This window comes from Pyrus communis, chromosome 15 (assembly GCF_041283825.1).
Source record: "Pyrus communis isolate YQ-2024b chromosome 15, ASM4128382v1, whole genome shotgun sequence".
Lineage (NCBI taxonomy): Eukaryota > Viridiplantae > Streptophyta > Magnoliopsida > Rosales > Rosaceae > Pyrus > Pyrus communis.
Genome location: NC_142579.1, coordinates 26,518,342 through 26,543,856, shown reverse-complemented (window position 1 = coordinate 26,543,856; position 25,515 = coordinate 26,518,342). Strand labels below are relative to the sequence as shown.

General features: G+C 37.3%; 4 protein-coding genes across 4 annotated transcripts; 2 read left to right on the top strand and 2 right to left on the bottom strand.

Moving 5' to 3' along the window:
• Positions 1-4,900: 4,900 nt before the first annotated feature.
• Positions 4,901-10,090, bottom strand: LOC137734409 (uncharacterized). The gene is made up of 13 exons (XM_068473686.2): positions 9,841-10,090; positions 9,572-9,730; positions 9,243-9,491; positions 9,021-9,140; positions 8,402-8,482; positions 8,065-8,160; positions 7,680-7,775; positions 7,243-7,296; positions 6,938-7,141; positions 6,731-6,856; positions 6,556-6,621; positions 5,990-6,289; positions 4,901-5,737 (listed from the first exon to the last, which is right to left on the bottom strand). The coding sequence occupies exons 1-13, from the start codon at positions 9,901-9,903 to the stop codon at positions 5,264-5,266; spliced, it is 2,088 nt and encodes a 695-aa protein (XP_068329787.2). The 5' UTR covers positions 9,904-10,090; the 3' UTR covers positions 4,901-5,263.
• A 2,960-nt stretch (positions 10,091-13,050) lies between these two features.
• LOC137730035 (protein RTE1-HOMOLOG-like) lies at positions 13,051-14,024 on the top strand. The gene is made up of 2 exons (XM_088686894.1): positions 13,051-13,328; positions 13,409-14,024. The coding sequence occupies exons 1-2, from the start codon at positions 13,059-13,061 to the stop codon at positions 13,829-13,831; spliced, it is 693 nt and encodes a 230-aa protein (XP_088543020.1). The 5' UTR covers positions 13,051-13,058; the 3' UTR covers positions 13,832-14,024.
• A 1,023-nt stretch (positions 14,025-15,047) lies between these two features.
• LOC137725104 (thioredoxin H-type) lies at positions 15,048-17,156 on the top strand. Its single transcript, XM_068463701.2, has 3 exons — positions 15,048-15,197; positions 16,340-16,462; positions 16,573-17,156. The coding sequence occupies exons 1-3, from the start codon at positions 15,108-15,110 to the stop codon at positions 16,714-16,716; spliced, it is 357 nt and encodes a 118-aa protein (XP_068319802.1). The 5' UTR covers positions 15,048-15,107; the 3' UTR covers positions 16,717-17,156.
• A 789-nt stretch (positions 17,157-17,945) lies between these two features.
• LOC137730938 (beta-galactosidase 3) lies at positions 17,946-23,778 on the bottom strand. Its single transcript, XM_068469956.2, has 19 exons — positions 23,125-23,778; positions 22,883-22,978; positions 22,639-22,751; positions 22,457-22,523; positions 22,227-22,319; positions 21,971-22,114; positions 21,703-21,791; positions 21,498-21,603; positions 21,313-21,400; positions 21,067-21,185; positions 20,815-20,979; positions 20,483-20,661; positions 20,076-20,185; positions 19,889-19,998; positions 19,689-19,799; positions 19,489-19,605; positions 19,204-19,406; positions 18,733-19,069; positions 17,946-18,638 (listed from the first exon to the last, which is right to left on the bottom strand). The coding sequence occupies exons 1-19, from the start codon at positions 23,293-23,295 to the stop codon at positions 18,492-18,494; spliced, it is 2,565 nt and encodes an 854-aa protein (XP_068326057.2). The 5' UTR covers positions 23,296-23,778; the 3' UTR covers positions 17,946-18,491.
• Positions 23,779-25,515: the final 1,737 nt, after the last annotated feature.

The following is a 25,515-nucleotide window of genomic DNA, read 5'->3' as shown; positions in this document are numbered from 1 at the left end:
TGGTGGAGGGGAATACATGAGTAAAGAGTTTAAACTGTTTTTAAACAAAAAATGAATGATACATCATATTTCATGCCCACATACCCCCAGCAAAATGGTTTAGCTGAGAGGAAGCATCAACATATGGTTGAGATGGCCATTAACCTATTGTTAGATGCTCAATTGTCTTCATTGTTTTGGTATCATGCTTGTTCTCATGTTGTTTTCCTTACAAATAGAATGTCTTGTAAAAGATTAGGAATGAAATCTCTATATCAGGTATTTTTTGGTCAGAATCCTGATATTCATTCTTTAAAGATCTTTAGAACTGCAGTTTATCCACTACTTCGACCTTTCAATACTGATAAACTTCAGCCAAGATCAACTCAGTGTGTTTTCCATGGATTTACACTAGGAACAAAGAGGTCATATGCTACAACATAAAGACAAGGAAGTTTATTTTGTCGAGGCATGTAATTCATGATGAGACAATATATCTATGTCAGCAGCATGTAGATCACAGTTGTTCAAAAGTGACTCCAAAGGCTTCAAATTCTCCAATAATAGTTCAATTACAAGTTCCAAGTGGGAATTATCAGCATATTTCCCAAGACATGAATACAATATCAGTGACAGATCTAAGTCTCAATTTAAGTTACAGAAATGTGGAAGCAATTGATACAAGTGATAGAAATGGAAGAGATGCAGAAGTCAGTGATAATAACAGAGTTAATTCAACAAGTTTAACAAGTTGCAGTGACAGTAGTGCAAAGTCCAATTCCACAAGTATATAGTCAATTTCTCCAAATTCTTCACATCATCACTCTGGTACAACATCCATGTTGCCTATCCACTCAGACACTCAATTACAAGTAATTCTACCTATTTCTTCACAGTCTGAAGAATTACATCATAGTATGCCATAAAGTCATTCAATGACCACAAGGTTAAAGAGTGGCACAATTGAAAGAAAGAATTATGCTGCATTATTGGCTACTTTTCCTGAGTTAATTTCTTTACAAATAATTGAGGATGATCCATTTATTGGTGATTATTCGTTTGTAGTTGATATTGTGGATGTTTCAGAACCTTCATCATTCAGAAAAGTTGCAACAATGCCACAATGGCAGGCAGCAATGCAAGAAGAGTATGATTCCCTTAGAGGTCAAGGTACTTGGGTTCTAGTACCATCACCTAACGATAGAGCAATAGTGGGGAGTAAATGGGTATACAAAATAAAGAAAAGTCCAAATGGTAGTCTTTCCAGATATAAAGCTAGACTTGTAGCTCAGGGTTTCTCTCAAGAACATGGCATTGATTACTTGAATACATTAAGTCCAGTGGTACGACATACTACTGTTAGAATTGTCCTAGCTTTGTTTGCAATAAATCATTGGAGTCTTAGACTGTTGGATATTAAAAACGCCTTTCTTCATGGGGATCTACAAGAGGAAGTATACATGAAACAACCTTAGGGTTTCACTGATCCATCTCATCCTACACATGTTTGTAAGTTGGTTAAATCATTATATGGTTTGAAACAAGCTCCTAGAGCTTGGAACTCCAAGTTTACAAGCTATTTAGCTGCTTTGGATTTTCATGCTTCAGTTTCAAATACCAGTTTATTTGTAAAGAATGATGGTGCATATACAATCACACTCTTATTATATGTGGATGATGTAATCCTCATTGGTTCAAGCTGTATAAAGGTGCTAAGAGTGATTCAAGAGTTCTCTAAAATATTTGATTTGAAAGATATGGGACAACTCACTTATTTTATGGGGTTACAAATTACTTATAGGAAGAATGTGAATATATTTGTAAACCAATCCAAGTAGATCAAGGATTTGATACACAATTTGGTATGGACTCTTTTAAACCACTAAATACACCTTGTAAGCCCCATCACCAGATGTTTCAGTTAAAGGGACCTGTGTTAACTAATCCAACATTGTATAGGAGCATTGTGGGATCTCTATAATATTTGACAGTCATTAGGCTAGATATTACATTTACAGTGAACTCAGTGTGTCAATTCATGACTTCACCAACAGAAACTCACTCTGGAGTTGTCAAACAAATTCTCAGGCATCTTCAAGGGACATTAAATACTGAAATTGTTTATTCTGCATTAACATCACCACAAATTAATGCATTTTCAGATTCTGATTGGGCTGCAAACTTGAATACTCGAAGATCAGTGACTGGTTATGTTGTGTATCTAGGAAACAATCATATTTCTTGGCAATCTAAGAAGCAAACCTCAGTGTCTAGGAGTTCTACTGAGGCAGAATATAAGGCCTTGGCGCGAACAACAGCTGATATAGCTTGGGTTAGGAACATTTTAAAAGATTTGGGTGTATTCTTGTCCAATCCACCAAGTATCCACTGTGATAACATGTCTGTAATTGCATTGAGTGCCAATATAGTTTTTCACTTCAGAATCAAACATCTGGACACTGATTATCACTTTGTAAAGGAAAGGGTTCAACAAGGTGATTTGGAAGTTTTGTACTTACCAACAGATCATCAAACTGCTAATGTATTAACAAAAGGGCTACATAGTCCTTCATTTGTCAAACATTATTACAATCTCAAACTGGGAAATCCCAGTTGAGATTGAGGGGGAATGTTGAAGATATCATCAGTGCCACATCAGTTTTGCCATGTCAGCAAGTTAGTTGGAAGTTGTAGCTAATAGAATTGGATATAGTTGGTTATAGTTGGTTATATCGGTTAGACAGATAGCGTAGGAGCTAAGTCTTTCTCTAACTCTATATAACTGTGAAATCAGTTAGTTTGTAATTAATCAAGTTCACTAATAGAAAACAATTGTATTCATTTCTCTGATCCTCTCTCTTCTTCTTTAAAGCTTTTCTCTGCAACTATTCATTTTTCTGCAATTCTCCTACTCTGTTATCAAATTGGAGAAGGGTTGAAAAGAAAAAGTCAGGATAGGCCTAGGTCAATCCTTGTCTCTTCGTCCCTCCGCGACTGGCAAAACTATGCATATAGTTAGATAATCAGCTGTTTCCTCCCAAACCCCATTTGCAAATCTGAGAAAGCAGTAGAGAGAGCACCTTTACATATCTGTATGTGCTGAACTGAATGCAAATTGGTGGGAGTTTAAGTTTTTTTTTCCATATTCCATAACTTGAAAGATTGTGCGTGTCTGCTGTCATCAGAAAACAAGGCTGCAAGTTTAAAGCGTTTATCATCATATGATTTGTCTCTTCATGGACCAGTAAATATTCTTTTGGTTGCTAGCTATAGTTGTTAGATTTCTCGACCGCTAATTAGTTGTAATGTATTTATCTCACCCATGTTGTCTTCGGAATTAGGTTAACATAAACCATGCTGCAAAACTACGCATATAGTGTACTAGGGTTCTTAAAGTTCAAAATCTAGTTTTAGCATAGTATTTTTTGTTTTGGTAATGTGTTTAGAAGAGGGCTTGGGACAGCTGCACACGAGTCCATTTGATTGTACTTTTCATATAAAACATCCAAATTCTAACCACGAAGCATTGGTAATAAAAATAGTTCTTTTATAATATACTAGTGTATGAGATGTATCGGTGTTTGAACGGTTAGATTGAGCCTGTCATATACTCATTTATACAAATTAACAGGTCCAGTGTAAGTCAGTGCATCCTATATATACACCGGTAAGTTGTAGAATTTTCATAAGTAAACAATTTCGAAATAAATGATATCTTCCCCAAGATTTTGGATCGAGGAACAAGGGGATGATATTGTAGGGATGGAAGGCATGATCCTGGTTGTATATGTACTTATTTCTGTATTGACTTTTAGTCATAAGGTGCTTGAATGCGAGAGGTAAGTAGAGCTCTCCCACTTGCTTTCACAGCCCACGGAATTTTCATGTAGCAATCTTACTTTTCCCCAACAAATCTCTTTGAAATGGATTGATATATGCATATGGACGACTTTTCTGAAATGACATGCATCAAAGTGAAGGCCAATAATATTCAGTTTCAAAGAGAATGTCGATCGTGAGTTCTAAAAGTTCTGTATAATTAAACATATATAATCTACAAAGGCCAAAACTTATTTTCTTGGGGAATTAATTTTTCCTTTTTGGTATAAACAAAGGGAAATATCCATGAAAGCAGTATTTCCTGAATTGTGTGTCATCATTTATCCCAAGTTTTCTCCATTTTTAGCCAAAGAAAATTCGCGTACAATGTTTGTTCTCAAGTCTGACCAGATAGCCAAAGAAAACCTTTTTTTTTTTTCCTTCTCTTTCTGTACGAACATCTCCAACGGCTTTAGCTAAACCATGTTGTTTGAACTTTGATTATTTTAACTCAAAACCAAAGCTTGCTCGACAACGTAGTTATATCCCTGCTAACTTTTGTAAATTGTTCCAAGCATAGACTACATTGAGAAAGAATCAAAGAGCAACGTGGAATGTAGGAAAATGAAGAACTCGAGAGAGAGGGTGTAAACTGTATGAATTGTATTTTAGACTTAACGAATTGGATCCTTACAATTACAGAGCTTTTATACACACATATCCAGCTTCAAGCTTCCTTCTTACGCTTCTAACAAGCTAACTAATCTTTGTAACAACTTAACAGTTTTAGAATGACATAACAGCCTCATTAATTAACCAACAATGAGCTGTCATTTATTGATACTCAACATAATTTAGTCATAAAAGTTAGAATAGTTTAACCACCTGTGCACTTTTTGGCACCAAAATTTTCTGTGATTCCTAGAAAATTTAATGAATTTAATAGTTCCTATTATACCTAAAATTCAATTATGAAAAGCGAGATTAAAGGCGTTTCACAACTTAACATATAAGACTTTTCGGTAGGAAACAACCGAAATTGTGGCTATTATTCGGCATAGGGTTGCTGAACGAGAGAGATGCCAGGTACTGGTCCGAACCATACGTGAACAGTGAACCCATGCTTCTTTTCTTCTCAAAATTTTTGTGTCATCCCTTCCAAAGTTACACCTATCATAAGCTTTACTGAATATGGTACTGGAAATGCCATTCCCTAAATCCTTTCTGTTTTCGATATGTTAAGTGAAAATTACAGAAAATTCAAGCACTCTAGATGATCGCCATACATACGTCAATGAAGCAAGTCTGTCAGCTCGTCGATCTGATGCTGTTTCCCAGGTTACGGCTTAAGGGTTCGATTATGCCGATTTTTATCTACCAAAACACGATCTCAATGAACTCTTTTGCTTCTTTGGGGTTGTGGCAATATGCGGTTAGTATATTCATAACGAAAGCTCTGCTGCTTTCAGTGAGAAGATGAAGCACGGGGCTTACCCTTGATGGAGTTGAGGTGTTGGGTCACGAATATGATTCCCATTACAAGTATGAGGCAACCAACCAGGGTGCTGAAAAAGAAAGCACCTGGTTGCCTGGTCTGGACGAACCCGTACACCCCGGTATTGGTCACAACAATAAGATCAGCAAGCCCATCATTTGAGAAGTCCTCAGTGATCAGGGCGTATGTAGGCGGTGCTGGAAGGTCAACGGATGTTACAATACTTCCTCCAGGAGAAATCACCACAGCCTGTTGTTCTCCACCAGCAAGGACCACTTCTTGAATATCATTAACTCGCAACGAGAATGACTTCAGTGTAGGGACCACGTTACCAGCTTCCATCATCCCTGATGGAGATGGAAGATTTGACCATATAGCACCCGTCGTCAAATGCCACTGCCAAACGGCGCCATGACCATGCAATCCAGGGGAGTATGAAGTTACCTGAGGGAAAGTACAATTTATAAGTTGCCAATTCAGCGTAAGAAAACAGTATCCTGTACCTTACAACTTACAAGATTATAAATGAAATTTGTGAGTGATCTCATCCCAATCCATGACGTGAGAAACTTGTAGTAAGGATAAATTTTGACAGATCGGATAATCAAAATGATTTGATTTGGTTATCCAGGCAAAAGTCCATTCTCAAAACAACAACAGGAAGAAGACTAAAGAGGTCAAGATTAGAATGCATACCTCACCACGATTTGTCAAGAAGACAACATCACCATGACTTCCCTTACGATGCCTATGGCCATCCCTTCTTGGAATGAGAATGGGAGTTGCTACCTCCAACGAAGCTAAATCATGAGTTCGGCCAAAGCCTCTAGAATATTCTCCATGTTGGAATACGTTAAAAAGGGAATGATGACATATAGAAGCATTAAATAGTTGCTCTCGTACGGGTACACCAGAGGTCGCAACAGCCCAACAGGGACGGAGCACTTCCATGGATCCACTAGCAACAGTCTGCTCAGCACCATTTCCCCCTACAGCCTGCAGAGAAGGCACACATTGTCACATTTATGACCCATGATTCAGCCATAAACAAAATGTACACTTCAAATAAGTGGCCACTGGCCACCAGTTTGATTATGTCACATTATTCCCTACATTTCCTCTTCTTTTTTTTTCTTTGTGCTTGTCCACCAATCATAAATCTTTTATTTATCATTGTGCTTCAGATCCACCGAGTATTGAATTTTTAGGTTGTTCGGCCAACTGGAATTGAGATAAGAGACCAAAGGTCAAGAGATGTGCACCTGGACATGATCTAGGACTCCGTCACCATTTACATCAGCATGAAGGCCGCCCTCTTGAAGATGAAGCTGATGAGATCGATAAATTTTGCATTACATCGGTTAAGTCTAATATAACATAACTATTCCACTTTTGGTTATGACACAAGAAGGGAAATTGTGTGGGCATTTCGTTTACCTTACAGAAGGTGCGGCCAGTTGCCAAGTGAATAACTTCTATTCCTTCTTTTTGATGAGCTACAACGACATTAGGGACCCACCAAAGCTGAGTGTGGTTTGTTATGGTAGGAATATATTGATATGGCTGCATCAGCAACATAAACAGGTCAAAAAGGAACTTCAGCATACAATAAACAATTTTAGATTTAAATTGTTCACAAGTCACCTTCTTAGGTTTTGCTGAACCAGCATACTGTGTAGCTTTTCCAATCAAGTTTGAAATTTTTTTTGTTGAGTCCTTTCCAGGAGGATGGTTTTCTTCTGGCTTGTGGAAAGGTAAGTTAATAGTCTTTCCGGATGTTCTCTTCAATGTTTTCCTTTTGTGCCGCCTGAAATGTGCAAGTTCCAACAAAGTATCTTCTCTTCTATCCTGATAATGGCATGCATATTGGCAAATCACTTTTCACAAAATAATACATTGAATTGAACAGGAGTGCAATTAATGGAGTAAAAGACAGTTTTTAAACCTACCCAATGATGCGGCATAACTCCAAGGATAGATTCTCTGAATTCCCTACATTCATACTACAATGTAACATGTATCAGGGGGCTTATCTCAAAAGAATCTATCATAAATGAGGTCCAAATAAGCATGATTCATAAGGAGACGACAAGATGAAAACTACCATACTCTAAAAGGTAAAGAAAAAAGTGTACGGGAGTGCTTTGTGTGTGTGTGTGTGTGAGAGAGAGAGAGAGAGAGAGAGAGAGAGAGAGAGAGAGAGAGAGATTTCCATAAGCTTCTTGGGACCATTTCAAGTTGGAACTCAAATATTTCACATGTTATAAAACTCCAAAGTAAGAGTTTCACAGCATTATATAAAAAAATGAAAAATTGATTAGCATATCATACATTGGGTGACTGTAACAAGTAACTATGCAGTTTTGTAAAAGGCAGAATAACACACCTCTCCTGGGCGACGACTGTTCATAGCCTGAACATCAAGCTTGTAGTTATGCTGTGGAATTAACCGTGCAGCATCTGAAGAATTCTCTTCAACATTCTAAACAATCAAATGACTGAATCAGCTGTTTGAGAAGCAAATACTTGAATATTCTTAAGCAAAAGTTGGAATCATCAATCAGATAAGAGTTAAACACCAGGTAGTAGTGTAATAGCAACATGCATCAATAAGATGCTAAGAGAAAAAATTCTACCTTGAACACCTGCTATAAATTGTTGAATATATTACACCAGAAAATTGGTGTCTTTTAGTTTCTAAGTATAGTATGAACTATAAAGCAGAGAAGTGTCAAAATAAAAAGCATATGTACAAAACAAATGAAGATCACCTCATTCTTTCTAGTCCATCTCACAGTTCCAGAGTTACCAGCAAATGCATAAAAAGCAAAATGGCGTAAATCCACAGTTCCTGAACTCCCAGAAGCCTACACAAGATAGATAGAAAAACCTTCAAAACACTACTACCAAGAACCAAAAAAGAAAATAGCTGTTTATTACTGGTTTCATATAGTTTGTCCACCCAGAAGCTCAAATCTATCCATTATCATACTTCAAACCAAGAAATGAGAATGCTCAGTAAATGCAAACATCTGTAGATCAGGTTATCCACTCTAATTACAAAATGCAAGAGTTTTTCATCTATAAACCAAAAAAAATGTTTTTTACCTCCTTTTCAGTTAGATTTCTTCTATGCTGCTCAGCACTTCTCTCTGCCATCCCAATTTCTTCAAAAGGGTCCATGGAAATCTAAAAAATGACAAGAAATCACCTTTAAGAGCACTGTAGACTGAGTAAAAATGTGAGCCTTCAGTTTAAACATTACAACGGCAATAACAGGTCAAAATGTAGAAGTCTGGTTTCAATCAAGTACTCCAAAAAAAGAAGTTAAGACAACAAGAACAGACAATAAAAGGAACTTGTGAAATACCAGGAGCACAGAAGCAATGAATATAGAAAAATGAAAGATGTAACAATCGCAAGTAAGTCCAATTTGAACGCTTTATAATCGATATTCATCTTGACAGAAAAGTGAAAGAAGATTAAGGTCCGCATTTCTTTATCGACATCCTAAAAGTTTATAAAGACATTTAATGAAGGGATGCTAAAGCTAGTAGATAATGCTTGTAAAGATGGGCTTTAAAGTTCGCAAAGAATATTGGCAGTGGGGTACATACTTGTAACCACACATGCTTTCTCCATAACGGATACTCGAAAGAAAAGTTGATTTGTAAATCCAGAACAAATGGAAACAAATTAGAACCAAATAATATAACAAGAAACATACATGAGGCTGCATTTCCATCCTTCCACCAACAATCACCAATCCTGTATCCCCATGCTTCAAGGTGTAATTACTTATTGAGATGGCAATCTCCCTATGGTGAGCATTATGTGGAAAATCCTCCTGTAAAATGCCCACTAGAATAAGAATACGCAATTGAATAACACCAACCAAGTCACTATTTCCCTAGAGAGATATGAACAAAATTCCAAACTTTCCACAAACCTGTAAATCGACTTTCCACAGCCTTTGGAGGTTGGAATCAAAGCACATAACAGACCAACCCGACGTAACAACGACCAAAACTTGCCTGGGTCTTTGCCCAGGCCTAAGCTTGTCAATAACCCCGGTAGCCATGGCCACGGCCCGTCTGCCGGATGAGATGCGGATTTTGTCAGGCAAAAGGCTAACCTCCGCAAGCACACGCGCGTTGCTGAATCCTTCGTCCACACGCCTACTATGAGGCTCCAAAACCTAACAATAACAGAAATTATCTATAACATTAAACCCTAAACATACCTAACAAGCAACAGTGAAAATTAAGAGAGAGAGACCTGGATTTTGGCATCGTGAGTGGCGATGAGGACTTCCTTCTTGCCGTCGCCGTTGAGATCGGCGACGATCGGCGGAGGAAGGCGGTCGCCTTCGAACTTGATTGGGTAGTCGTCGGAGAGCTGCATCCACGCCTCTCTGAAGGAGAAATCACCCTCGTGCTGAAATTTCAAACATCATAATCCAATCAGAAACAATTCGTTTCGATTTCAATCGAAAAGAAATGCACAAATTCGATCGTCGTTAGGGTTTTTTAGGATTTTGAAGGGACCTGAAGAGAGAAGAAGATGGCGAAGGCGGAGAGCATGAGAATTGCCAAATCTCGCTTCCTCATGGCGAAGTCTCTGCCGCCGAGAATCCAATTTCGCGGAGGACGGAGTGTTGAGCTGCAGTGGTTAGTGGAGCCTTCTAGACTCTCCGACTCTGAGAGACCGTTACTTTCGGGTAGATTTTACCTCCAGTATTCCAGACAAGGGCGTATTACTTCCGGAACTTCCTTTTGCTTTGGCCTTTCAATTTTTTATTTTTTTTAATTTAAAAGAAATTATCAAACGAAAGTTTTTTTTTTTTTTTTTGTGGAACCAAAAATATTATCGGTGTTAATTTAGCTTAACAATAGACTATTAACAAAATAATTTAAATTTATCTTTGATAAAAATTAACCTAAAATCTCTCAATATTATCAACAAAAAATAATTGAGATATTTTAGGTTCAATTTTTATAAAAAATAAATTTAAACCACATTATTTATAATCTATTGTAAAACATCTAATCTCCTCATTTATAAAAAAAATAAAAAGATAAAAAATTAAAAACGAAATAATTATAAAGGGAAGAGTGCAAGGAGTAAAAGGGATAGGAGGAAATGATTCCCCTACCGTTTTTGTAGATATCTAATCCTGGGTTAATACTAACCCAGTAACCAAACAAGCCAAAATCACCAGAAACACGCAGATCCCAATAGACCTGGCAATTTCTTATACGAACCGTTAATACAACACGAAAATAATAGGTTTTGGGTCAATACGATAACTAATCGGATTATTATCGGGTCACACGATAATACCTATTAATAACGGGTCCTTAACAGGTTTACACAAGAATGACACGTGAGTAATCTGTTTCGACACGATAAGAAAAAAGTTATTTCATTGATTTTAATTTTTAAAACTACTAAAAAAAACTTACTATAAAATACAAAAGATATAATGAATATGCATATATTGTTTATTAATTATTATTCTATTATTATTTTAAAATTTAAGTTTTATTCACTTGTTTATTTTTATAGTATATTATAGGCAAAGATTGAGATTAAAAATCGAAAACACATTATTTATCAAGTAATTTAAAAATACCAAATACATTAAAAAAATTATAATAATTAATTTACATGTGCGAAAAATATGAAAAAAAATATGCATCATTAACGCTTTGAGGATGGGTATATGATCGTTTGAATTTTTAAAACCATACAAACTCTCATGAATAGTATTTTTAAAGGAGTTCAAAATAAACAAAATTCATAATCATTAATATATAAGTACGAAAGAAGTGAAAACATAATAAATGTTCATAATTGCATCATCAACACTTAGACGATGGTTACATGGTCGTTTAAATTTTTAAAACTCTCCAAATCTCATGAATAGTGTTTTTTATTTGAGTGCAAAATTAATAATAATTATTGTAGAAGTGTGAAAAATGTAATCACTTGTAATGAAAAGCTTTACAACTTTCATGAAGGGGTCAACTCCTATGTATATACTAATTTAGTATTATATTTTACATTTTTTTGGGTCAAATTATTTTTTTCATTTTCATTTTTATTGATTTAAGATATATTTTTCTTAACGGATAACGGATCGAGTCATATTATCTGATAATATTAACGAGTTGATTTCGGGTCGGATCATATTACTCGTTTACTTTAATGGATATTACACGACACGACTCGTTAAGCTATCGGGTATGACACAAAAACGACACGAACATAAGAAACATGACACGAATGCCAGGTCTAGATCCTAACTCTCCTTTGACCCAAGTTATACGGCCCCGGTTCAGCTTTGATCTGAAGCCTCAACAACTGTATGCGGTGCTGCGTTCATTTTCTCCACTGCCGTCCATCCAAAGGTACTCCCTCTGCCCTCTTCCTCTGTCTCCACGATTTGTGTTTGTGTTACTACTCTTACATTTAGCCACGATTCTTGTACCGCTTTAACTTTTCCTGACGGTTTCTCTTAGTATTCGGTGTCTGATTTGTTCTGATACTTCCACGCCTTTTAGTGGTTTCACTTTAGCTAGAAATGGTGATTAAAGATGTTTAATTAGAGTTCCTAACTGATAAGGAAGTTGGTGAATTTTTTTATTCGAGCCATATTCTAATTTAATTTAAACTGTGGGATTCGAAATTGAATTGAAAAGGAGAGTATACTACACTAACCAACTTGGTTACGCCACTACCGCTGAATTGGTCCTCTTTTGTATGGTAAAGATGAAGCTAAACATTGGTATTTTCAAAATACACTAGTAACAATTTGTATATTGGTTTTTCAAATGCGGGAATGGCTATGATACTTGCATGTATTTAATGAAATCATCATATGACGGTTGAATATATTTCAATCTGACCATCGAGGGGGTGCTTGTATTAAATACATGTAAGTATTGTAGCCTGAATTCTATGTTTACTGGGGAATTGCTAGGTTATGATGCATACTTGAATTTGGGCTAGCTTCCAAACTATGTTCATCCCCATATTTTTTTGGGACAAGTTTGTTATGTGGAGAGGAGTTGGATGCAGAGCTATTTCGACCACATGCCATTTTACATAGGAGAAATACTAGACAACCACAACTCGATAATGGATAATCGTTTCTGTTTGTGATTCATTGATAATACGCTATTGCGTAGTTTAGTTAGAGCTCTTTGTGCCTCCTAATATTTTTTGCCAAGAAAAAAGGGGGACAACTTGTGGCAAGCCACGATTATCCACCCCTTCCAGGCCCGGAGAGGCTATGAGGAATTTGACCCTACCCGTGCCCACAGTCAAGCAGACTCACCAGCTCAGAGCATCAAACCCGGGACCTCCTACATTTTTTCTGTTTATTGATCTGCTGAACTATGCTGCTGGTTACAATGTGATTCACAATTTCATTTCGGAAGTGCATGGAGTGTGCATCGGAGCAGTTTGTTTTCGTGCCAAAATATTTTCCATCAGATGCCTTAGACTTTATCTGGTTGAGAGATTTATGTGATTGCTTGCAATGGTATATGACTTGAGGAATGTTTGGCCAGAAGATGTTCAGAAAGCATTCCATTTTATCTTGTACATAACACGATTTGAAAATTCTGTCTAATAGTTGATGCCTTTAATTTTGGCAGTGTCTTTCCATTTCGGATGTGAGAGTTAAGATAAACTAGTTTCATATTTGAGAAGTGTCTAATGTTTTTGAGACAATTCAGCAGCTTTTCCAAATTTGGCAATGGAAACAAGTGCAGGCCCCGAGCACAACTTGATGATTGATAGAAGTGATTCACCGACAGTGCAAATTGACCCCAAAAGATCCCGGTTCCCATGCTGTATTGTGTGGACACCCCTTCCTGTTGTTTCATGGTTGATTCCTTTTGTTGGCCACATTGGCATATGCAGAGAAGATGGTGTGATATTGGACTTTGCGGGGCCCAATTTCGTGTGCGTGGATAACTTTGCTTTTGGAGCAGCGACTTGCTACATCCAAATAAGCAAAGAAAAGGTACATGCACTCTTGATATCTGAACCCGTATAACCTTCTCGTTCCTGCTTCATTTATGCTCATTAAAATTTGACAAACAGTGTTGCGCTATTCCCGATCCGTCTGAGTACCTAAGTGAGGATCAATATGGGCAGAATGAACCTGGAAGCGACATAAAGACATGGGATGATGCGCTCCGGAAGGGCACTCAGGAATTCCAACACCGAGCTTACAACCTTTTTACCTGCAATTCCCACTCCTTTGTAGCCAACAACCTAAACAGGTTAGGCTTTCGGTCTGGTGGGTGGAATGTGGTGAACCTTGCAGCTCTGATCTTTCTCAAGGGTCAGTGGGTGAGCACAGCAGCCGTGGTGCAATCCTTACTACCGTTTTTAATAACAGTCTGTCTCGGAGTTGCATTAGCAGGTTCAACCTTCCTAAAGTACTTAGGTTTCTTCACCGCCTTTCTTGTCGGTTGGTTTCTTCTTGGTACGTACTGTTTCAAGAGTTTGATCCAATTGTAGATTCTGTTATTTGAAGTCTTCGTACAAAAACTTTGGATTTAGAAACGTGATTCAAATGTATAGAACAGTTGCATTTGTTAGCTACTTTCGACATTATAAAGAACATATTTTCCCTGTTAATTTCGAAGCGTCTCTTTTATCTTAAGAAGGCATGTGTTCCACGAATCGAATGTACAAAAATAAACTCCATGGTCGTGGTCCAGTTTTGTAGTATATAATGGAAGAAAGTTCTTAGATTGGAATACTCTAGCTTACGGAGAATGAGATTTAAATTTGGGGTGCAAGACACAGGCATACTGCAATGACTAACTGGCTTAACTCTCTTTTGCATGCTAACTAGCTTAACTCTCTTTTGCATGTGCTAAGAAAGTTCTTAGACTAACCGGTGGTAGAATAATAAGGGTGTAATTCCGTTACAGTTATATGATAATATTTGATACGTAATTATGTTTGGTAGGATGTGGAATTTTTGGACCATAAATATGGATTAATACTAAAAAAATGTAAAACATATCAATCCTATTTGTAGTAATGGCGTTCAACAAATTAATTAGGATTGAATTTTCGACACAATGGTTAACCAAATATCCCTTTGCCAAGAAATGTCAAAGGGGGTTGTAGTTTAAGTGATTAGCAATATTTACTCATCAAATTTTTGATGCACAAAAGCTTCTTATTAACTCCTTCCCAAAAACAGAAAAGTGAACTGTCCGTTTTCATATGATAGAAATTATTGTGCTATACCAATTATGCGACATAGTTCGATTCAATTACTTTGCAACATTGAAAAGAATTAGTCTTTAATCTCAATATATCACCTTCCGTCACTACTTGAGCTAATCCTTGGAACACTCAACCAAACCATTTTTATTAACAAATGCAAGTTGTTTTCTAATTTTTATTATGATACCAACTAGTTATTGTTCTAATGATATTGGTCTAGTGATACTAAGCCTGGTTTTTTTTGCCCCCATTGATTGGCAAAAGAATAAAATACGAACCAATGGATATGATGCTCTTGATTAATTAGGTCAAGTTCTTAGGATCCAACGGTTGGAATTAAATACCCACAGATGATGCCATGGGTTTGTGCGCAATACGTTCACAGTAAAAGCCCCACCTGCCATCTGCATGCATTACGCGTTCCCGTCCGTACGTTGCATGGGAATCTCTCCTTTTTCACAGTACTTATATCCCACCCATGGGAATTACGTTTATTTTGTGAGGTGTTATTTTCTAGCTGTTTGTTTCTCGAGAAAATTTTACAGAGCGAAAAATGGCAACGGAGGAGGGACAAGTTTTCAGCTGCCACACTGTGGAGGCATGGGAGCAGCAGCTCCAAAAAGGCAACGACTCCAAGAAGCTGGTATTCTTTTGAATTGCACCAAATTCATTACACTTTTTTTCTTGAAAGATTTGTTTGATTTTTGTAATTTCGATTTGGTTTTCCGTTGTGTCTTTTAGTGATTTGGGTTCTTGTTTTTAATGAATCTGAATAATGGGTTTCGTTTGGTTTTTTCTTATCTGATTTGATTTAATTTGCTTAGTTTAATTAATCTAGATTTATGTTCAAATCGTAAATATTTGTTAGATGCTTATGATTTTTGTGATTGTCCTAAATTATTGGCACTGAGATCCTAGCAAATAGGGTCTGTTTTTTTCGAATTTTTGGAATTTTCTTTTGAATTTTTTTTACTTTTCCATGGAAATTATATGGATCTCTTAGCTTGATTCGTTCTTGGAGAACATTTTGGTGAAATTGTTCAATGAATTGGCTTCGTTTCTTCTGTATTTGTACAAATTCAATCGTATTTATTTTTCTTTTGTAAATGGTTTTGGGAAATTAGAGCCAGAAATTTTCTTTTAATAACTTTTTAACAAGTGGGAGCAGACAAAGGACACATATATGTTCATCCTAGGTTTTCTTTTTGCTTGTAAATTAAGAATAATCCTAGGTTGAAAAAGACTTACTAAAAAGGGTAATGGATTCAGAACTGCATCATTAATTTGCCTCTGGCTTGGAGTCATTTTCTCCCCATAAATACCTCTGTTTAATTTTTCCGTTGTTTCCATTTGTTTATTCAATCCGATGACAAAAATAAACACAATGTGTACGAGATAAAAAAAAATATGGTTATCATTTCCTTTCTAGTATACACCAGTGTATGCAGGCTTAAGTACCGGGATCCTTGACTGTTGGATCTTTGTTGATTAGATCCTTGTAGATTAATTGCTCCGAGGCATGTCATATATGCACGGAGCTTAGTAAAACTTTCGTTTGTTTCAACGATACATACTATCAATTGTCTCTCTTCATATTTTAAAACGAAAACAACAGTGTTTCCATGATTATACATTCTCAAATTAATTGTTCTATTTTTGTTTAATGTGGAGTTTTATAGAGTTAAACTAAGTGCTAGAAAGATTGCAGATTGAGGGAAACGTTGTTATTTGTCATATATGCTAGTCGTTTACTTTCTCATGAGAGCTCCTCAATGAAAAATGCAGATGATTATTGACTTCACCGCCTCATGGTGCGGACCATGCCGCTTCATCGCACCATTCTTGGCCGAGTTGGCTAAGAAGCTGCCCGATGTCATATTTGTAAAGGTCGATGTCGATGAATTGAAGGTACGTAATATTCAAAAACAAAATGAAGACATTTGTTTCCAAAAGAGAGAATTTGATTTAGAATCTGCATACTGTAAGAGAAACTCACTTGCAAGTGAACTTTGGTGTAGACGGTCGCGCAAGACTGGGCGGTAGAGGCAATGCCGACGTTCATGTTCCTGAAAGAAGGGAAGATCGTGGACAAGGTGGTCGGAGCGAAGAAGGACGAGCTGCAGCAGACGATTGCGAAGCATGTGGGCACTGCTTCTGCCTGAATGTCATAAATTCCGATCAATCTAGACTATACTATAGCAAAGCACACTTGGCCACAGACCTTATGATGTGCAAGTAATGTAGACTTATATTTTAACCTTTTGAGTCTTGACTTCGTCCTTAGTATTGTGAGTGGTAGTTTTCATATGGTTGCTACATAAATGCAGTTCTATCTAGCTCATACATGGTTTGGATAATTTGTTACTAGATGTGGAAATTCTATCTAGCACAAGGCCTAACGGTGAGAACTCTTGCGTCTGACCATCGGACCAGGTGGACTGTCGGATTTACTCACAAAGAAATGAGTTCCTTTTTATTTAGGTACCACTTGGTCTTGTGTACCCACAAACCTCCATATAAGGAGAGATTTTTTAGTACCAAGTATTCAAGGGATACTCTACATGTTATAATGCACTTAGAGGAAATAATATATTTTTTCGTATCTCTTTACTTATTTTATGATACGTGAAGTACATGTTTTAATACTAGGTCTCACTCTCACTCTATTGTGAGTGAGCCGGAATTGCAGGTTGAAATTAATATGTAATGGGATCTTATATCATTTGTATCTCTCTCTTTACGTGATATCAATTAGATAAGAGAAACAGACACGCAAAAAGGTACGCTAGGTAGTACATGTTTTAATACCAGGTCTCACTCTCACTCTATTGTGAGTGAGTCGGAATTGTAGGTTGAAATTTATATGTAATGGGATCTTATATCCTTTGTATCTCTCTCTTTACGTGATATCAATTAGATAAGAGAAACAGACACGCAAAAAGGTGCGCTAGGTTGTATGTTAGTCTCTCTCCAAACTGCAGCCTAGGATGGGATTAGGGCATTTAGAATTTTAAAAAGTTTGTCATGAGTCTCGGATGTTTTTAGTTTTACAGTCGAGGGTATAATTTGTGCTCATGAAAATCTTGGGTCCCAAGATCTCTTTACAGAAGAGGCCGAAAATTTTACTTTTACTGTTGAAGGTACTAACAAGTTGGTAATTACCCTTACTTAGTCATGTGCCTCGTCACTTTCTCATGGAATGCATGGACGGATAGTGATTTCCACATTTTAGTTTTTTTCTTGCGGCACTAGTTTTTTTCATTCCTTCATCGAAAAGCTAAAAAATAGAGAGAACTGCATGAGGAGAAAATAGGAGTGCGGAAATTCCGAGTCATCATCAGACGCAAGCAAAAACAAGCGGAAGTAACACCATGAAATGAACAACACCATCAACACAAAGACTTGGATTCTTTTCATTCATGAACTCTCTGCACAGTACGTAAACAAATGGTGTCACACTAGGATCCTCTCCCAACATGAACCTACATTTTACCTAATTGGATTTGGGGCATCCTTTTTCCCCAACACGACATGAACAGTAAAAACACTCAAACAGAAAACACATCATTTCCCAGTGCCCATATATCCCGTTAAAAGGCCGGGTACCGGAGCCTGACTCCCCCTAGGGTCCGAATTGTCGAACCCCGAGGTATATACAAACTCACCTAAGTAACAAGATCACTACTTACACAAGTCCTTTAAACTTAAATTAACAGCTAATTTCGCTTTGGCTCCGAACATGAAAATACCCTTCACCAAGAGCAACTACTACTACTACTCTTCATCAGAAAGGAAAAACTATGGCACTCCATCTAACTGCTTTTGCTATGTTGCTGTACTCGATCTCTTATTCTTGTTTACTCGCTTCTTCTCTTGCTGTGGTGTATAATTAAGGCATTAGGGTGCAACAATTACGATATGTTATCTCATTCTTTCACTAACCCTGTGAATTGGGTTCCACGTTTGTTGAAGTTATGGGAGCACACACAGCTTCTACTGACAGCCGCTTCAACACCTTCGGACATGGATCTCCAAAGTTGCTGTTGGATATGGTGACTGCACATCTCTGCTTCCCTATGCACTTCTGTGATGATCAAAGATAAAAAGACAGAACACGGTTCAGTAAGAGGGTTATGAATACTAGTAGATTCGGAAAACCAGATAGCATTGTTTAGTACCTTCTGCAATACAGAGTATGACGTGGTGGCATGGCAAGTTCCTTCTTGGTAGCTCCCACAGGTTCCCAAGGGTGTTCCGAAGCTAGCGAATTTGATGGAAGAGATAGCCTGCCCTGGGTTACAGCGCAAATGAACCTTAGGGCTGTGGAAGTCTTCTACTTTTCCATAGCTTTCGATGTGCCAATTCTTGATTGTTGGGTGGTATTCAGCAACCTCGGAGCAAACACTGCTCACAGCTCTCTTTACAAGAGAAATTCTAGAGGGATCCCCTCCAAGTTCCTCAAAAAGTACCAACAGATTTTGAGTTGGCTTTAACCAAGACCGAGGCACATGATAACTGAAAAAATGAAATTCACATGGAATTTAAGAGGAGAATTTGTTTGCCCAGTAATCCACTAAATGTTTATGCCATACTTTCATACTAAAATTGTCGTTGTAAAAATACAAAGTTTTCATCATAGCATTACTTACTATCGTTGTGTGGGTTTGCCGCAACCTGATTGACACTTTGTAGGCCTAAACCCTCCAGCATAACTGCACCCATTGCAATTACCATTCGCAAATGCTGTCCAATATCTCCCAATGCTCTGCCCATTAATCCATATTTGGCCTTTTCCCATTCCCTCCATGTCCAAAGCCAATGGCTCGCTTCCTTCAGGTTCATTGAAAATAGTCTGCAAAGTTGAGTGAGTATTAATAATTTTGTTCTCCTGTTTTACATTACCACATAGAGTTCCAGTTTCCTTAGTTGCATACCTTGTGCCAAGTCAATGGCTGCTGCTGCTTTTGTGCAATTAATGATCCGCTTATCCATTCGACAGAGGAAAAAGCATTTTGAGATGCAAGATTCATGGCTTCTCCTTTCAGTCCGACCTGTTAGGGTAGCAGGGGTAAGGAAAACCGTCTTTTTTCATAGAAAAATAAAACGATTTGATTTCCAAAGTAAGATCGACTACCTGGTAGGTCCACTTCTGCCAAGATAAGTCCCATTTTCCCTGGTTAAGTCCATGAAGTGCAACGGGGCCGAGGATTCCAGTATTCCAAGCCTCAAAGTGTCCGCCCACATTCTTCAACAAGCAACAATAACTTGTCAGAATTAGAGAAGATGAACAAATAGAATAAGAAAAAAAAAATAATTGTGGCAAACAATACTAACAGGTAATCCGACGGCAACACTCAGCAGTGCAATTTTGTTTGTTCCGGCACGTAGATTGACCTTGCCAGTATATGTGAATCTCCTACTCTCCCTTGTTCCAAAGGCAGAACCTGTTATATATTTGTTAAGTTTTTTTTTTATTGTTCTTCAAGATAATATCCATGCAAGAAGCGAATCAAAATTGTACCTGTAAGCTGTCCATTAATGAAGATGTGCACAGCATGGCCTGTTGATTGAACTATAAGGGTCGGGAGTTCCCCTCCATGCAGGAAGGACTCAGATGAATCAATATCGACACTGCAGGCACATTGAAAGAAAGATGATGTTTTAATATCTATCTTTAAGGTTAGGAAGGATGTCACTGAAGGCATATGTAACACTGTACTGAGGCATACGTGAGGGTTGTTTGTCTTTTCAAATTGCACACCAAGCTGGTCAAATTGGAACACCCTTTTGAAAGGCTTTCTAAGAAATTCATTACTAAATCTTTCTTGTGTGAGGTAAAAATACTTCAAAGAAAATGGAAACGCAGACCGGCTTTGGAGAAATCATGAATGGTGATAAACAAAAGAGTTAGTCTCAGGAAATTCTCACCCAGTTATGTACCAGAGGTAGTCAGTACTATCCCTAGTGACATTTATCTGTTCCAATAGACCAGGAGCGGTCATTGTTGAGCTGTCATCCATAGAAGTAAGATCTTCATCATAACTCTCCCATGATATCATAGGAATATTTGTTGGCAACATTTGCATTTGTGACGTTTGAACTCCAACCTAAGAAGAAGGAACGGCAAAAAGTTTCAATCTCAAAAACTTCTAAATCTTTCAATGTTCAAAGGAGATAAAGACTTCTGTTCCCGAAAGTGCGGTCTCAGATTCTGTCAGAATAGATGCATCATAGTCCTTTACAAGTTCAATCTCAAATACCTTTGCAGTGTTAAAGACTACATTTCTGCAATCAGGAAGGATACTGATGGACCAAGGAGGCAGGTTGTAGTGCATGTTATTAAACATCACTCTCGCAGCTGACTTGGAATCATGGTTTGAAAGAAATGCAGAGCAATCTCCTGATTCGGAAGTGTACACATAAGCCTGGAATGCCAAAAGATAACAAGAATTTAGTAAACATGATTAACTTATGCAAACACCAAACGCTAGTTTGAGAATAAAGGTGCAAACCTGTTGAAAATTCCCCAGTGAAGTTATGATTGGATCCGCTGATACTAAAGCCCGTTCACACATCTTAATAGCCTTGTGAAGCTCCTTGAGGTGACCATACTTTGGCTGCCTGATTAAACCTATTATATTTATAGTGGAGCAGTTAGCTACATTCTCAAAGTTCCAAACTTACATGCAGTAACCTGGTATCTCACAACACAAACAGAGACACCAGATCAGTTTGCTTAAGCATATTTTAATTCTCACCATATTCATCTAATGGAGCATCATAGTCGTAGCTGGTAGTGATGAAAGGGCCCCCGGCTGTGCGTCCAAAATTGGTACCCCCATGGTACTGTTTCACAAGGAAACACAAGAATTCAGTTTTCCATGATAGGTTTTAATACTGCACATCTTTCGTAGCCTCAAAATAGCAGTGTATGGAAACTGACCATGTAATAGTTAACAAATGATCCTCCTTTCTGTATGAATGTCGCAACTGCATATGCTAAATCCTGAACTGGTCGTTGGTGAATTGGACCGCCAAACTCCGTAAACCTTCACAATTTTATTGAAAGAAAGAGTCAAATGGATATATTTTCATATACCAAATTAACAAACTTGGTATTCCTAAGCAAACAAGCATATCAAACATACCAGCCACTCCATGTCTCCGTCCAAATCGTAGGCTTATAGGGTCTGTTGGGAGAGAAAGAATCGCAGTAGAAACCGTTACAAGTGTTTATCTGTCACATCACCATCCACAAAACATTTGAGTGACCGCTTTAATACAAATACGAGTCATAAAACACTTTAAGAGCTTGAGAATTGTTACTCCATTGCAGGAATGCGAAATAACAGGAAATGTGTAGCAATACAACCATCCAAGCTAAGATCTGCAGTATAAGAAGTGTTAATTGCTCACCACTGGATCTGGTGCATCTTCTTCCTTGCACATCACCCATGGCACTCCGGTGTCCAACCCAACCGCCATTTCTGCGGCCCAAGTAATGTAATTATGGCCAGCAGCTCCGAATAACTTACTCTGCGCTCCATACTCATTCTCAATCTGAATCAAATGAACAAATTTAACATCTATTCTTATAACTCAACTGAAATACTTTAATACCATCAAACACGAAATCAGAGAGAAACGCGGAAAATCGAAGAGGCTCATATACCTGAGAGAGTATGATGGGACCACCCTGAGACTCAAACAAACTTTCACTCTTCATCAGTCCCACAATCTTTTGTGTGAACCCTTGCATTGCCCTCTGTATTTCCAGACGAACACATTAAGAAATTTTACTGAATAGTAAACAGTAAATACCTCCCAGAAAGCTCCATGAATTCTACTTGGACAAATTACGCAACATAAGTTGGTAAAATGATTAAAGCAAAGAAAATTAACCTTGAAAGGTTCATTGTCTGTTCTGAAGCTGATGCCTGGAACATACTTCAGCCAAACAGGAAAACCCCTACAAACCACACAATCAGAAAAATTAATTACTTTTTTTTATCTAAAATTAGGAAAATCCTAAAAAATTAAATAAAAAAAAAGCCAAAATTATAAGATCTAGAGAAAAAGAGTACCCAAAGTTCCACTCAGCGCAAACATAAGGGCCAATGCGAAGGTGAGCATAGAGCCCTGCCTTCTGTATGGTCTTGAGGAACCTCACCAGATCATACCTCCCTTCAAAATTGTACTGAAACCCAGCACAAACCCAGCAAAATTCAGAATTAGAGGGGAAAATAAACGGCAAACAGAGCAGAACGAAGTACCAAACGTTGACTGTAAAAAGTAAAAATGAAGAGTTAAAAAGTGAAAGAGCGATACATTGCCAGGAGTAGGCTCATGCACATTCCAGAACACATAGGTTTCAACCACATCAAGCCCTCCATCTTTTGCCTTCTGAATCAGATCTTCCCACATCTGAACCAAAATTACATTTCTCAAGTCAAATAAAAAACCCAGAAAACTTAAGAGGGAAACGAGGCAATTTCTTAGAACAATTGTTGAAAAAATGAAAAATTAGTGAAATGGGAAAGTGAGAAAATGGGAAAAAAGATTTGGATTACCTCAGGAGTGCTTCTGGGGTAATGTATAGACCCAGAAATTAGGATTCTTCTCTGCCCATTAATCACAATGGCCTTCCTGTCATATGTGACAGCACAGTGAACCAGCTGAAAACCCAGCAGCAAAAACAACCCCATGAAAAAACCCAGCTTGGAAGCTGAGTTTGGTTCCATGGCTTTGCCTTCTCTCTCTCCTCCTCCTCTCTCTAAACTAAAGTGGTAGACAAAACTCAAAGCAGAGAAGGAATTGTGAAATGTGGAAGGAAGGAGAGAAAGAGCAGCAGCAACTCAGAGAGTGTGGTGAAGCAGCAAGGTGTCCACACTCACAGATCTGTGACTCTGAGCAGAGCTATATAATATTTGTGTCTGTGTGTCTATATGTGTGTGTGTGTGTATATATATATAGGAATCAAATAGGAAAAGACTGGGAAATTACAGAAATGTTTTTTACTAGTGAACTTATTACTAGTGTAACATATGCAGACAGATTTGACCGAGAAAAATCATATGCAGGCGGACAGGTCGCAGGGGATCACAGTTGAGAAATCACGAGTGTCAAGGCTCGTCACTGCGTGGCCGTTGGCTACAAGTATAACCTGTCAAATAAAGGGGAGGAAATTACATGCTTTTGACCTAATCTGGAATCTGTAGAGCGTTGCTTTAGGAATTTACCATGCAAGTATAAATTATAGCACGCTTTTAACCTTAATCTTGTAAGGTCCACTTTTGCCCTTATTTCCATTAGTACTATTGTTTTATTGCATAATAAGTTTGACCCCTTTTTTGCTCTTTCACCAATAATCTTAATGTTAAATCAGGAATTTGAAGTTAAATATATTTGTATCTGAAGTTATGTGTTCGAATTTGTTCTCCATCAATACTTTTAAATCATATATTTGGGTAATCAAAGTTATACATCATAATTATATGGATATTGATAGAAAGTGAAGTTGTCTATAAAGGTGATCAAAGCATAACGAGTGGTAATAAACGTTAGTAAAGATATTCAGGGTTTGATAGAGCGTTAATCAGACTGATGGAGTAAATTAGGGTTCTAGCTTTCATAGGCTCACTTTCTCTTTTTGCACTCATCTTATTTGTCTCTCTTAATTCTCCTTCACTTCTCAAAAATTAAAGACAAATAACACTTAGTAAATCACCCATCTTGTTTCTTTTTCTTTCTTTTTTTGGCCATGTTTTTGTAGAGGCTTTGACCATGCCAAGGTAACTATGACCAAAGGGTAATATCGTCATTATATGCTTCTTTTGTGACCCACATATTGGCAGTTCCATGTGATCCCACAAAACCCTTTGGTTCATGTGAACCCTAATAAACTCCCTGGGTGTGATATTCACACATCCCTTTTTACTTCTCACACACATTTTTAATTTTCGTCTGTTGGATCAAATGAAGTGAAAAAGATCAATGAACAGAAATTAAAAAAAGGTGTGTGAGCACACCCCTAAACTCCCTTCCCTCCATCCGTCACATTTTGGGCATGTTTCTTGCTTCGCACCGACTCCAAACCTTTTCTGTCCCAACTCGGCCTTAGTTTTAATCTCTCCACTACATTGTAGAAAAAAATAGTGACATCATGTGTTAATAAATAAGAGCTTATTTGGAAAGTGATTTTAAATTACTGGAAACGTTTTTAGAGAAAATGATTTAGGTTTCAAAAGCACTTGAAGTGCTTCTTGCAGAAAACACTATTTACATGTTTTTTGCAGGAAACACTTCAACTGTTTTTCTAATATTAACTTCCATTTTTACTAATATTGGTTTCAAAAGTATTTTATTGGCTTTCAATCATTTAAACACACTTCATAAATGAGCTCTAAAAATATGTCTAATTTTTTTTAAATGTCTTTATTTCATTGATGTAGAACGGCACGTGGTAGTTTAAATGTGTCGTGCAATGTATGTTGTTGTCCCTGAAGAGAGATTTTTCAGTGTGCAACTAGTCGAAAACACTACTCAGTACACTAGGTGTCATATTACAAATGGTTGGATACTTGAAAAAATAAATTTTCAATCACTTGTAATATAACATTTGATGTATTTAACCATGTTCCAAACACAGTGAAAAATGGAGGCAAATTCTCTGCCCTCCCTCTTCTCGTGCCCTCCCGTATCCTCCTATTTTATGTGGTTATGGTTAAGCCACGACAAAATTTTATATTATTTTTTTATAAAGATAATAAGATAAAAAAAATATAAAATGTTAACGTGATTTAACCGTGATCACATAAACAAAATGACACGAGAAAACACGGAAAGTAGTAGAGCAGAGAATCCGCCTCTCTGAAAAATTTCTCATCCCTCAGCTGCAACCAGTAGTCAGTACATCTGTTATCTCTGCCGACAAAGATCTCAATTCACAAAGACTAGCTGTC

Bases quoted from the DNA above. Each gene is read 5' to 3' on its own strand.
- LOC137734409 (XM_068473686.2), bottom strand. From the start codon at position 9,903: ATGAGGAAGCGAGATTTGGCAATTCTCATGCTCTCCGCCTTCGCCATC. The intron at 7,142-7,242 runs GTAGGTTTAAAA...TGCCATTATCAG, and splicing joins GAGTTATGCCGCATCATTGG to GATAGAAGAGAAGATACTTT. The intron at 6,290-6,555 runs GTGCACATCTCT...CCTTCTCTGCAG, and splicing joins GAGTCCTAGATCATGTCCAG to GCTGTAGGGGGAAATGGTGC.
- LOC137730035 (XM_088686894.1), top strand. From the start codon at position 13,059: ATGGAAACAAGTGCAGGCCCCGAGCACAACTTGATGATTGATAGAAGT. The intron at 13,329-13,408 runs GTACATGCACTC...TTTGACAAACAG, and splicing joins TCCAAATAAGCAAAGAAAAG to TGTTGCGCTATTCCCGATCC.
- LOC137725104 (XM_068463701.2), top strand. From the start codon at position 15,108: ATGGCAACGGAGGAGGGACAAGTTTTCAGCTGCCACACTGTGGAGGCA. The intron at 15,198-16,339 runs GTATTCTTTTGA...TGAAAAATGCAG, and splicing joins GCAACGACTCCAAGAAGCTG to ATGATTATTGACTTCACCGC. The intron at 16,463-16,572 runs GTACGTAATATT...ACTTTGGTGTAG, and splicing joins TCGATGTCGATGAATTGAAG to ACGGTCGCGCAAGACTGGGC.
- LOC137730938 (XM_068469956.2), bottom strand. From the start codon at position 23,295: ATGGAACCAAACTCAGCTTCCAAGCTGGGTTTTTTCATGGGGTTGTTT. The intron at 22,524-22,638 runs GTACTCTTTTTC...TGTGGTTTGTAG, and splicing joins TGCGCTGAGTGGAACTTTGG to GGGTTTTCCTGTTTGGCTGA. The intron at 22,320-22,456 runs GTTAATTTTCTT...CTGGAAATACAG, and splicing joins CAGACAATGAACCTTTCAAG to AGGGCAATGCAAGGGTTCAC.